Source organism: Chamaea fasciata, unplaced genomic scaffold (genome assembly GCF_029207755.1).
Source record: "Chamaea fasciata isolate MVZ Bird 193981 ecotype frontalis unplaced genomic scaffold, bChaFas1.0.hap1 SCAF_4, whole genome shotgun sequence".
Lineage (NCBI taxonomy): Eukaryota > Metazoa > Chordata > Aves > Passeriformes > Sylviidae > Chamaea > Chamaea fasciata.
Genome location: NW_027094089.1, coordinates 29,516,109 through 29,528,672, shown reverse-complemented (window position 1 = coordinate 29,528,672; position 12,564 = coordinate 29,516,109). Strand labels below are relative to the sequence as shown.

Genomic DNA, 12,564 nt, shown 5'->3' with positions numbered 1-12,564 from the left:
TGTACCCATTCCTGACAGAAAGCAGCTGACCAAAGTTGCTTTTATCTGTGCAAGAGGAGCTGGTCAATGCAGAAGAGTATGGTGTGAGGGCAGTGTGCTCTGCAGAGAATAAGCCAGTCAAAGGTCCCTCCAGCCTGCACTGAACATGCTGCTGCTGACCCACATTATTTGTACCCAGCTACCGATGGAAGATTAAACTGCAGGCTCCTTCTGCAGCAGTCCCACCTCCAGCCCACCATACAAATACAGCATCCCTACTCTGCTTCTGATACATCAAACTGGCATCAACTGCAATACAGGTGGATCTGCTCTTGACTCTGTCATATACAAACACTACACGCCCCAATCCCCAGGCTCATGACACTTACTGCCTCACCAAGGCTATGTATGTCATATATATGCTATACCTCCTGGGCTCCTGGAGCAAAACATAGCTACACAAACCCCCCCCATGCCTACCACTCAAGCTACATGTATGCCAGGCTAATACACAGACACTCCTTGCACTCTAATTCTGCTGATTCTCCCACCTCACTCACCCATTAACTTTTGCCTGAGGTGCTTTCATTATATCGCACCATCACTCTCTCGCTCCCACAACAAAGTTACCGAGTACACCAAGGCCCTTGCCTGGAATGTGGTTCTGCCATTGGGCCCTTGCTGGCTCCAGCACAGTGCATCACACTGGGATGGCTCTCACCGTGGTCTCCAGTGACGGTATCTTCTGAATTCGGGTTCCTGCATCTTTCAGCACTTTGAGAAAATGCTGATTCTCCTCCTAGAACTTCAGACTTTTACAGATTTTTGTGCTTTTCTTTTTACTTCCTAAAATCACAACTCAGTGTCTTATTGCTCAGTCATCTTCCTCTGCTTCTGCCTTTCAGATGTTTCTCAAGACTTGATCTCTACTTCTTAACTTCCTTTTGTTATTCAGTGAGGGAGGGGAAGATGGACCACATAATAGGCAGGATGCACTGAAGCACATGCCCATGCTTCACATCTCTTTCCACTCATCGATTCTAACATTTCACTAGCTATCATTTCACACTTCGAGTATCAGGAAGGAGTAGCTTTGATCTTACTGACATCTTGCTCCCTTAAACATATTCTACATACTAGGAATATTCAGCTTTCTGACAAAAGCAGCACCCTTCCTTGTCCTGCTGAGCAGACACAAGTCCTTCCTTTTAAGTACAAGACAACTTTGGATCTCTTCAGGACTGAGATTACAATGCTCATATCTGTCCCATGTTTTTAGTCTTTACCACTTACCTTATACCGCTACCAATGTTAAGTTTGTCTTCCATACGGCCTCTTATCAACAGGAAAAACTTCTCTAGTCCTTCTGCAGCAACTCTGACAGTTGTCTTCCTTTTTCCCCTTCCTACTTTTGTCTTAAGTACTGTCCAATGAAGGAGTGTATCACTCTTCATTAGATTCTTTTCTTCAGTCCCTATCCCAAGTCAGGACAATATATAGCAATATACAATGCTTTAAAACTAAGCTATTTAATGTTTGTTCAGGAGAATTCAACTATTGAAAATGGCTTACAATTTTATCTACAATTTTACCAATTAATAATTAATGCTATGAAAAAATCTCTTTCAAACAGTTGTACAAGATGAAGTCAATGGTTCTGTTATACCACTGGTCAACCTTCCATTATTATGTAACAGAAATAGCTTCTGCTAAAGCAAAATCTGACAAACATTCTTCAAATACACAAAAAGTTGCCACTATCAGAAAAGTCAGAGCATTACCTTTGTGCAGACACATCTTATTTATAAAACTGAAATTGGAATAAAACGTTGAAAAGAGCGTCAGGGCTGCCACTCCATAACTTAAAAATATTTTAGAATTTCAAAGCTACAGAATAGCTAAATTACTGCTTGCTAACCTATTGTCCATCTTGAAAGCTGTGTTTCATTTTGTAGGAAAAAGTTTATCACCTTCCATGCTTTCACTAATATCCACTAAAAGTAGAGCATATAGAGGGAACAGTCACTGAGACTACATCCTCCCTCCTTAAATATACCTCATCAGGTATCTAATGAGGTCTTTGACTTTTATCTTATCTCAGTACTTATCTCAGTACTACTTCCCCACTTCTCTTCTTGGCCTCTCATCTATAAAGCATTTTACTCAGAATTTCACCACCTTTCTTCTCTTCAATATATTATTCAGTAAGACAAATTCGTGTTTACTCCTAAACACATCTTTGTTTCCTGCTACCAAACAGTCACTTACACTTATCATCTACAAAATTACCTAGAAATCAAACCTGTAAACTACTGCCAGGATACATGACAATTTAAAAACTGATCACTCAAAACTGTCAGTAAAACTAAGTGGTATGCTGCTTCTAAAATTTATACATAGGACTGATAAATTTATTCTCAGCTTCCTTATCCCATCAGACTTTCACAGCATTTGTTACATCATGTCCCAGTCCTATTCACTGCCTGCCATTCATGCATTAGCACATTGATCTGAAGTCATTTCTATTAATTCATGCATTTGTATTTGACCAGGAGAGCTGCATGATGGTGCTCTCACATATCACGGCTTACAATAACAAAAAGATAAAAAACAGCTGTGCATTTTACATCATCCTCATGCCCCTTCTGTGGAGGAAGAAAAATAGAAGTTCTGGGCTTCTGTATAATATAGCTACACTAAATCCAGAAAGAGAATATAATGTACTTGATATTTTATCCCCCAGACACTAACTGTAGACAGTTTGCAAGGTTTCAGTTTACAATCTAAATCAATGGAAGAACTGGGACTCATTTTGCATGTACCACAGCAGCAGCACAGACAGTTGCACCAGTTGCCACTGGTTATAACAGTATTTCAGAATATAAGTGTTCCATTTTTTTCTTTTTCTCGAGCTAATATATTAAGCAATTCATTTAGACTACTGATTTTTTCCCCTGTTCTTTAACTTTTAAAATCAGCAGACTCTGCAGAATTGTCCTAAAGAAGAACAAGCCATATTTAATCCAGTAAGCAGGATCACTAAATCCAGTTTTGTAAATATGCAAATGAGTGTTTTACTGAGTCTACTTTCCACCCTCCCAAAACACTGCATTGTATTCCACCAATAGCAGAAGCAAAGTCTTATGGAACTGGTGTGGAAGCAACCAACAGCTTACAGTACAGTTCTCCACTCAATTGATTTCCTCACATTTTCCAGAAGATCCCAAGAAGATTATTTGTAAGTGTATTTGGTAATCAATTACTAACACAGATTTTCTTTGCTATCCTTTCACAGCCACAGCTGCATGTAAGAGGAAGAAAGGACCAACAATTAAGCACAAGAAACTCTTAAGACCATGCTACCTGTATTTATTTATACTACTGACAAACAAACTATCGATCCCATCATTAATCACTGAATATGGATCAGTGCTCCATGCATGTCAGCCTAGTCAAAATATCAACGCTGAATGCAGAAACTAAAAACTAATAATAAAGCTCAGAAGCCAAGGGTAAGCTAGAAACTAAAGGGTTTGTGTTTAAAGAAGTTTGTGCTGCCACTAGGCCTTGCACACTTAATGGAACATTGCTATGCAGAAAAAAGGCAGGCCACTAGCATAAAAGAAGAAAGAGTCAAACTCTAAGCATGCAGAAACAAATATGAGAGTCACTGCTGTAGCCTTTAATGCAAAGCCAAGCTTTTAACACAAGCTTAAAAACAAGCAATTAGAATACAGGCAAACTTGATCCTCTACTCTGTTATAGGCTGTACATTAGTCTCACACACTATAAGCCTTTATCCATTTTTAAGTGCATTGACGATCTAATGTTTTTTATTGCATTAGTCAGTGTAAATTAAACATTGTAGTCAGCTGCACAATTCCTGCATAGCTCCTGCACTGTCACTGCATTACTACCAGCTGTCAGTAACCAGTTAGCAGTTAAACTTGGCACACATACAATAAAGTGTCTCATTTCTTAGAAGTCATACAGCTATGCAACAGTTGATTTTTCAGGCCTTTAAAGCAATCATTTGAATGCAATTAACTTTTGCGTAAAAATTAAGTAAGACACAATAAAAATATATATTAACATGTACTTCTGTGAAATATCTTACTATGCCATTTACCCCATATTTTTCCACCGATGCCAAAATGTATTAAAAGTCTGACACCAATTAACAATGAAAGATGACTTACGTAAACAGGTGGATTGTTAAATAAACTCCAACAAAGGCAAATCACCTGAATTTTTAGAACATTAATTCAGTAAATGAGCTTCTTATTTATCTGATCAGCTGGCTCTACTAGTGAGAATTTAAACTTACTGACAGGTTTTACTGCATCCTTCCAATTAGCATCAAACTTTCTCAGCCATTGCCCTCGCATTTCCAAAGCAAAACTTCCAGGTATTTCAAGTCTGTCAAATACACTCATTTGCAAAGAGGAATGGAGGCTTAGAGTAAAAAATAATAATAAATAAATAAATAAATAACCTTTAAAGCCACAAATTAAAAAAAAAAAAAAAAACACACTCTCCTTTTTAAAGCATGCAATGGTGTGCATCACAATTACTTTAAAATATACTTTAAAAACTGCTGAAATCTGCCCTCTTTGACAATTTGGTTTCCACTTTTCAGAGATGTTTAATAAAGTGTTGGCAAAAATTCCACATTAGGAGACTCTTCAGTCTATCCTGAATTGTGCCACATCAGAAAAAGTCTTTTGTATGCCCACTCAGCTCTTACAGCAGGCCTTTTATCAGTTCTGACTTTAACACAAAGGAACTCCCCACACTGTAGTTACTATTAGAAGGCTCAGCTCCTTCAGTCTGTTTGCACATTTGCAGAATTCAGTAACAAAACAACTATTTTAAGATGGTGATTTATATCACAGCTTTTCCAGACTTTCTGGCCCTCCACAGCAGGGCCAAGGCAACAAAGACTGGATGCATGTTGCTGCTCCAGAGGACAGGAGGGTAATGTGCCGTAAGGCCATCACATAAATCACGGTAATTGGCATGTAGCTGGAAGGAGAATGCAAACCAGTGAACAGCACCAGCCAACATCGCTAGTGATCCAGGTCACAGAAGGTTATGAAGCCACATCAAGGGCTGCACACATACCCAGCTGAGAACTTTTTACATAGGTCATCTTGGACAGTAAACCAAGAGGAAAAACTCGAAGTTCGGGGAGACAGATCTCTCAGAACAAGTGCAGTTGTTGGACAGCACTCAAGTATTCACGTGCTGTCAGGGTGACTGCATTCCAGGCAATCAGAATTCACATTAAATCTGTATCCTTGCTGCACACGAAAGCTTTTTAAGATTTCAAATTAGTTCACGTCGCAGCATATTCATAAATTAGGATAGCTTTTGTCAGTTAAAATAGTGTGGTCCTTTTTTGACTTGGCTTTTGGCTTTTTTTAAAGATGCAGTGAATTCTTCTACCTAACCCCTCAAAAAAATAAGCTAAACAGAAAACAATTTAAGGAATGTCAGCTGCTTTCCTATACTACTGTAACTTTGCACTCATATTTACACTACTACAAAATTTCACATCTTGACATCACTAGATTACCTAGATAGCAGGTGACACTTAAGTTGAACTCATGCAGACATATCTTAATGCGTGCCATCTACTACAGTTCATCCCTCAACAGTAAGAGCTGCACATGACAGTTCAGCACATTTTTTCACCTGAATTTTTTGATTTAGAACTTGACCAGAGTACTAAGTAATGGTTTTATTTTAACAGGTTCATTGATAAAAGCAAATGATACAGCAAAGTGCAGCAACTAGCTAATGATTTCTAAGGAAACGAGTTTGTCCGATTATGACTTTTAAATAGCCCCAGCCTACCCCCACACATAGATTTGGCATTTAATTAATAGTTCACGTCTGAAAGTTAGCATACAGGGAGAGAGAGCAAATGCAGGCATCAACTGCTGGCATGAAAGTGGTTCAAACTCAAACATTGCTACATACCAAAACATGGGATCATATACAAAGATGGAATCACTTTCTAAAAGAAATTACAGCTTTGAAAATGATTTTTTTTTCTTGGAAGTGAGGAAAGACTTGAAATTAAAGGGAAAATGGAACATAAGAAATATGAAAACTGGCCTAAAACAAGGAATTTTTTTACATGAACCAAATACAACTCTCCTGTACAAAAGAAGATTTTTCATTTTAAAAATTGTGATGGCAAGTGATTAGCAATTATTTTCCTTAAAAAATAATTCTACAGTAGTATTGACATTGTTCAATTAAATTTATCCTACTATTCCCAATTACATAGCAAGATAGTATATCTAGGTTTTATTTTCCTATCTTGAAATCACTCTAAAATACTTACATTGTCTTGAAATCCAGATTAGATATTTTTAGAAAGCCTGAATTAAAGGCAGGAGATGATTTACAAAGCTTTTTCACCTTCAGTGATCTGGTCTTGAAAGACAGCTTTTTTACTTCTTTAGCTCTATCTTTCTTTTCAAGGTTTCCAAAGAAATTATTCAAGGTCAGGGATAGTGTATTAAAGCACACACAGAGAAAATAGCTTGCATATTCCCCAATTAATGCACTGCATTCCAAATCTAACAAGGAAACTGGAATGCATTAGATGCCTCCCTTTCAGGAAGAAAAATTTAAAAATTAGCTTACAAGTTTCTGGAACTTGGGAATATCAGTAGTTATTTCTTAGAGCAAACTGAAACTGGAATCGATGAAGGCATTTTTGCAAGACTCTACTAGTCTTGGAACTAAGTCAAAAAAAGTCCAGCAAAAAGTCAGACATCATTTGTTTAAGCCCATACCACAGTATTGTATTAACAAATTCTGGACTACTTGTTTTACTCATACATTCCTAACCAAACCCCAGCTTAAAATGACTGTGGAAGAACATGATCATTCTTTCACCATTTCAGGACACTAAATTCTCCTCTTCAAATAGGCAGAATTTACCACAACCTTTTCCCCTTGGAAAAAGGTGACTACACATACCAGAACAATTTAGTATCAAAGGTCAAGAAAAGTTAACACTAAACACAGTGCCTGCACTGTTGCTAAAGACAGCCTTAGTTTTTTTCACACAACTCAGTATTACTTTCACTAAGTACATCACTTTACTAAATACATCTGTTCCACAGGTTTAATCATCAATTACATATTGCACATATCAGTGAGGACCACCGTATCTGCTAAAAGTGGTAGTTCAACTCACAGCACAGTATAACATTTGTGCCACCTTTGATAATAAAATACTTGGTATGGTTTTATTAACAGAAAAAAAAAGTGTTTCATGTTGAGTCCAGAAAGAAGAGAAAATACTTTTGTTTTACTTGCTCTGCAATTTCAGAAAGTTTTGGGGTTTTTCATTTCAGTAAAGATGGCTAGGAAGAATCAAAATTTAACTCACATCATTGTCCACTAAAACCATCTGAAATCTGCTGACTACAATACACATTCCACCAGAATTACATGCAGCCACCAATATGGTCTTCTAAGACCTTCTCTTGCTGAAAAAAATGGCTTCTCTGGTTTAGAAAGCAAAACAAATCTCCAGTCTTTAACTAAAGAACAAATGAAAGAAACATCAGTGACCTTCACCCACTATTCAACAAAGGAGAATTTTTACTTTGCTTTTCTCTAAGAAGCATTTTGGTTACATCCCCCAGCCAGGTATCCCTGAGGGGCTCCCAAAACACAAGCCTGCAGCTGCAAGCTAATGATGCTCTTCAGCTGAACCTCCTTCCACGGACAAGGCAGCTTTCTATCTTATAATACTAACATCATATTCTAGAGCTGTGGCAAGTGCCAGTCAATGAATTCTTTCTATTTCCCCTCCCTACGAGTCCCTTCTCTCCAACTCACTCCCTTGGCATTCATTCCTAAAAGGCACAACTGACCACAGCCACAGAGCCTTATGCCACCATGGAAAGGGCTGTAACTCCTATAAGAAAGGCCTGTATGAGCAAGCAGGGTCTACACAACAAAGACCCACCTCAAATTACCAACAGACAGGGATCATGTAGGAGTACTTGTATGACATATCGAAAAATTCTCAGGTCCTTCTAAAGCAGCTGCAGCAGTGAGGCTGAGTTTTACAGCACCAAAGCCAAGGCAACCTCTGTCTTTCCCCAAGCAAGAGCCATACCAGCAGAGGCACAGGGGTTTGTTTCTTCTCCTAGAATAGCTGCATTAAGGGCTCTCACCAGGTCAGTTGTGCTGTTGAGGGATCACACCTCTTCCTAACCTTGACAGCCACAGCTGTGACGACAATACAGAACTGTGTACTAATTCAGGACTAACCTCAGAAACCAAATATACACTTAGCCATCTAAAACTGTCTGCTTGGTCCTGGCATCTTCACAAATCTGGCCAAATGAAACACAGTCTAATTTTCCTTTCAGATTGTAGTATTTACTCACAAAGTGCTTTCTTGTTTAGACTGTAGTTTTTACTAAAAATACTAGATTTGAAATAAGTTAAACACATGCACGGTAAAAGAGTTGTTTTATGCAGTTGGGAAGGTTTGCTTTAGGAGCTGCATTCTCTGGCTTTTTTAAAATAAACTTAAAAAGAAAAACGTTCATATCTAGTTGAAGCATATCAAAAAGATATAAATGTATCAAAAAATTAGATGCAAACTGAATTCAGAAGCCATCTCCTTCTGAGAAAAATCTTTCAAAATTAAGTGATGCTAATTATAATGCTAAGGCAGCACCAATAAACTATAAAATAGGCTAGCAGACAACCTTACTGCCTGATTATCAAGAACATTGCGTGTATCATTAATACATCACCTTAATTTTATTTCAGATTTTCTTTACAACAAGACAACATGCAAGAGACGAAGTTGGTAGGCATGAAGCAGGATCACATGAAGATTTTTAGCAAACCTTAGATACAAGGTTTGTGAAATCTTACTGCTTAAAATGATATACCATGATAAAATTGCTAGAATGTTTATTCAGAGCTAGACCAAAAAATTTAAAATGCAAAATTCAGAAGCAAATGGTGCCATTTAACTACGGCTGAACTGAAATTTATGCATCTCTCAAATCAAGTCTCGCATTCCCTGTTTACAGTAATACTTCAGGTTACAAGTAAGGCTGTTAGAACTGGCATGTAATAAAATGTATTTCGTCCAATAACAGCACTTTTCCATAGTTCAATAGCAAACATTTACAGAGTTTCCATTAGTCACACTGCAAGAACATAAGTTCACATTTTTATGGTCACTTAACATGCACTTACATAAACTTAATTCTAAGTTTTCATCAATGCTACATATTCATCTGTATTATATGGAACCAACTCCATTCTCTGCCCAACAACTCACTCGAGAGCTGAACTGCCTTTAACAGTTGCACCTTTCTGTTTCACAACGAGAATCTTGTCGGCAAGATCCGGTCTTAATGACACAGCTACCTACCCAAAGTACACAAGAACTTTCCTACAGCGGGACCCAGCCTACCCAAGTCCTCCACAACTCCCTCACCAAAGGCCTCTGTCAAAACAACTGACATCTTTCATATCACTAGTTTCCACTACTATTTTTGCACAGAATTTCAAAGGAGGCTCACATAAGGTTGAGGGGGAAATTACAACAAAGCAAATGTATTTTCAGCAATGGGTTTGCAATTTGTTTGAAATGCATTTAAGTGTTTGAGAAGAAGCAGTCAACACTTCAGTCGTATTTATGCATATCTTCTTGCCAACATAACTCAATGCCCTCCCCTCTGAAGACACACTAAAAGTTATTTTTTTCCTTCATAACTACTCACTGAGGCCTATTCCACTGCTGAAAGCAAGCAAAGCAAAGTCCTCGCTGGGTGTCTGCCTCCTAGAGAAGACTGCATTTTTTATTTATTGCCCCTTGGCTTTATTTTCACAGTGAATTCCTGGCTTAAATGCAATCAGCCAAGAAACCCTCCCTATGTGCACTCCTGTCATTCCTAATCGCTTGCAAACAGAATCAAGTACAAGCAAAAGGGGAAAAAAATCCTCAGCACTGCCAACCAAACTAAAAAAGCCCTACTTCTGGTTTTGCCAGCCCTGAGGAACCACAGATGCACCTCAGACCCCTTGGAAAGAGAAAGTCAAAAGACGAAATTTATAAGAAAGTTAATGAGATTAAAAAAAAAAAAAAAAAAAAAAAAAAAAAAAAAAAAAAAAAAAAGGTAAATCCCCCGAGGCAGAAGAGAAGGGCACTGAGCCTAAGAGCAGGGACACATCTTCCCTTCGGGAAAAAAACTGATGGCACAATTGCAAGGGGCCCGCCAAGTCAAACCCGCAGCAGGCAGCACCGTGGTTTTGGGGGAGCATGAGGAGGGAATCCCGGCCGGCGCCCCACACACACACACACCCACCCCCCCCGAGCCGCCGCCGTCAACAAAAGGCGAGCAGCAGCCTCTTTTGTCTGTCTTCCCCTTTTCAGGGGAGGAGGAGGGGAAACGACAGAAAACTGAGAGGGGGGGGAAAAAAAAAGAAAAAGAAGCAAATAAACATGAAAATGAGAACAAAGTGGCCGGGTCGCACAAAGAGCATCACCGCCGGCGGCGGCGCGGACTGTCTGCCGGGGGCGGCTCCTCTTTCATTCAGGGAATGAAAGGGGAGCCGCCCCCGGCAGACAGTCCCCCGAAAGTGGGGGAATACCCACCTCTGCAGCCCTTTAAACAGCGGCAGGGAGGAGTTAACCAAGGGAGCCCGCAGCGGGTGAAGAACAGCGGCAGGCGGCTGGGCTGGGGGTGAGGAAGAGGAAGGGGGTATTGTTCCAGCAGGAGGAAGAGCTTCGCTTCCCCCCCCTTGTCACGAAGCCGCTCAACCTAAAGCAACCCACCCAGCCGTACCACCCCCGGCAGGGCGAATCGCGCCCCTTCCCTCCGGCTCGTCGCCGCTGCCCTAGAAATGCCTTTGTTCGCGGATCCCCCCCGCACTCCCGCTGCCGGGGTCTCGCACCGCTTTAATGTCTTTATTTTGGACGGCGGCGCAACCCGCCCCTCCTCCTTCCCCCGCCGGCCGCCCTTCTGCTGATTCATTTCCACCGACGGTCCCCCTCGGGATGGGGGGGGGGGGGGGGGGGGGGGGGCGGCATCTCCTCGCTATTGTGGTTCGGGGGAAAACGATGACCCGGATTACAGGGGGTGGACGCTGGCAGGGGGGCAGAGCCAAACGGGATTACACAGGCTGGATTACCGGGAGCGGGCACGGCGCGGTGCGGGGCTGCGAGTTAAAGGGACAGGCGGGAGCCATGTCCGTGTCACGGAGGCAGGGAGGCACTGCGCGTCCCGGGCACGAGGGGGAGGAGACCGGCGGAGGAAGTTGCCCGGCCTACGGTACAGCCGGGGAGTGAAGGGCTCGCACGGGCCGGGCCGCAGGCGGAGAGCTGCAGCGGACAGAGAGGAACAGCAAACGGGTGACACGCAGGGGAGACCCGCAGCCCCGAGCGGCGGCGGCCTGGCCTGGGAGAGGAACCGGCGGGTGACTCACCGACTTGCAGGACGTTATCGACGCAGCCGCCGTCGAGCAGAGCGATGCCCCTGCGGAAGGGCAGCCGGTTCTCGTCGGCGGCAGCGGTGGCGATGTCCATGGCCCCACCAGGCGCGGCGGCGCCCCCGGGGCCAGCGGCGGGATCCTCGGCGCCGGTGTTGAACGAGGAGTACATACAGATCTCCCTCTCGCTGCGGGGGAAGGACCAGTAGACGATCCTGCGCTGCACCGGCTCCGGGATCCGTTCGAACCGCTCCTCCACCCGCTGGAAGGGCCATTTCTCCGCCACCTTGCGAGCCGCGATGTCCAGCAGGGACTCGGGGCTCTGGGTCTTGCCCAGCGGCAGCAGCCCCAGGGCGGCGGCGGCAGCTGCGGAGGAAGGTCCGGCGCAGAGCGCGCCGCCGCCGGGCCCAGAGGCGCCCGCCCGCAGCCCCGGCCTGCAGCCCGAGCCATAGCCGGGTCTGCAGCAGAGGCGCTTGGCGGGGTGAGGGAGCTGACCGCGCTCCGCCATGATCGCGCCGCTTCTAAGCCGACAGCGGAAGTGGCTGTACCCTATAAACGGCTCCAGGAAGGCAGCGAGCGCCCGCGAGCCCCCGGGGACACGCCCCCCTCTGCCCTTATGTGGCGAAGAAGGCGGGGCGACGCGGGCTCGCCTGCCGCGGGGTGGGCGGGGCCTTATGCAAATCAGCGTCACAAACGTAAATAGAACGGCGGGGGGGTGGAGAGGGAAGAGCGAGGGGGCGGCGCGCGCTCCCCCCTCAGCCTTCCCAACCTCTTTTCCCGTTGATGTCACGCGCGAAGCCGGGGCGCGCCCTCGCGCGCGTAGTGGGAAAAGGGGGGCGTGGCCGGCGGCGCCCCCCGCTCTCCCGCCATATAAGGAATGGAATGCGGGGGCGGGGCCGCCGCCGCGGCCCAATTCCGGGCACCTCTGCCGGGAAAGCCGGAGGGGCGGGGCGAGCCGCGCGTCGCGGACGGGAAGTACGGTACCGGCTGCGGCCGCGCCGGGATGAGAGACTGCGCTCCTGCTCCGGAGGCTGCCCGCGACGGGAGAAGCCCTTTTCCGTCCGCCTCTGGAGCAGGGGGTTCAGGTGCGTG

The 12,564-nt window shown here is 43.6% G+C and overlaps 1 protein-coding gene across 1 annotated transcript in view; it reads right to left on the bottom strand.

Annotated features, from left to right (window-relative positions):
- The window catches only part of ZSWIM6 (zinc finger SWIM-type containing 6), a 108,041-nt gene extending 96,061 nt beyond the window's left edge, over positions 1-11,980 (bottom strand). The window contains exon 1 of the mRNA XM_066181190.1: positions 11,470-11,980. Within this exon, the coding sequence (XP_066037287.1) occupies positions 11,470-11,980 (511 nt within the window). The remainder of the gene's footprint in view (positions 1-11,469) is intronic.
- Positions 11,981-12,564: the final 584 nt, after the last annotated feature.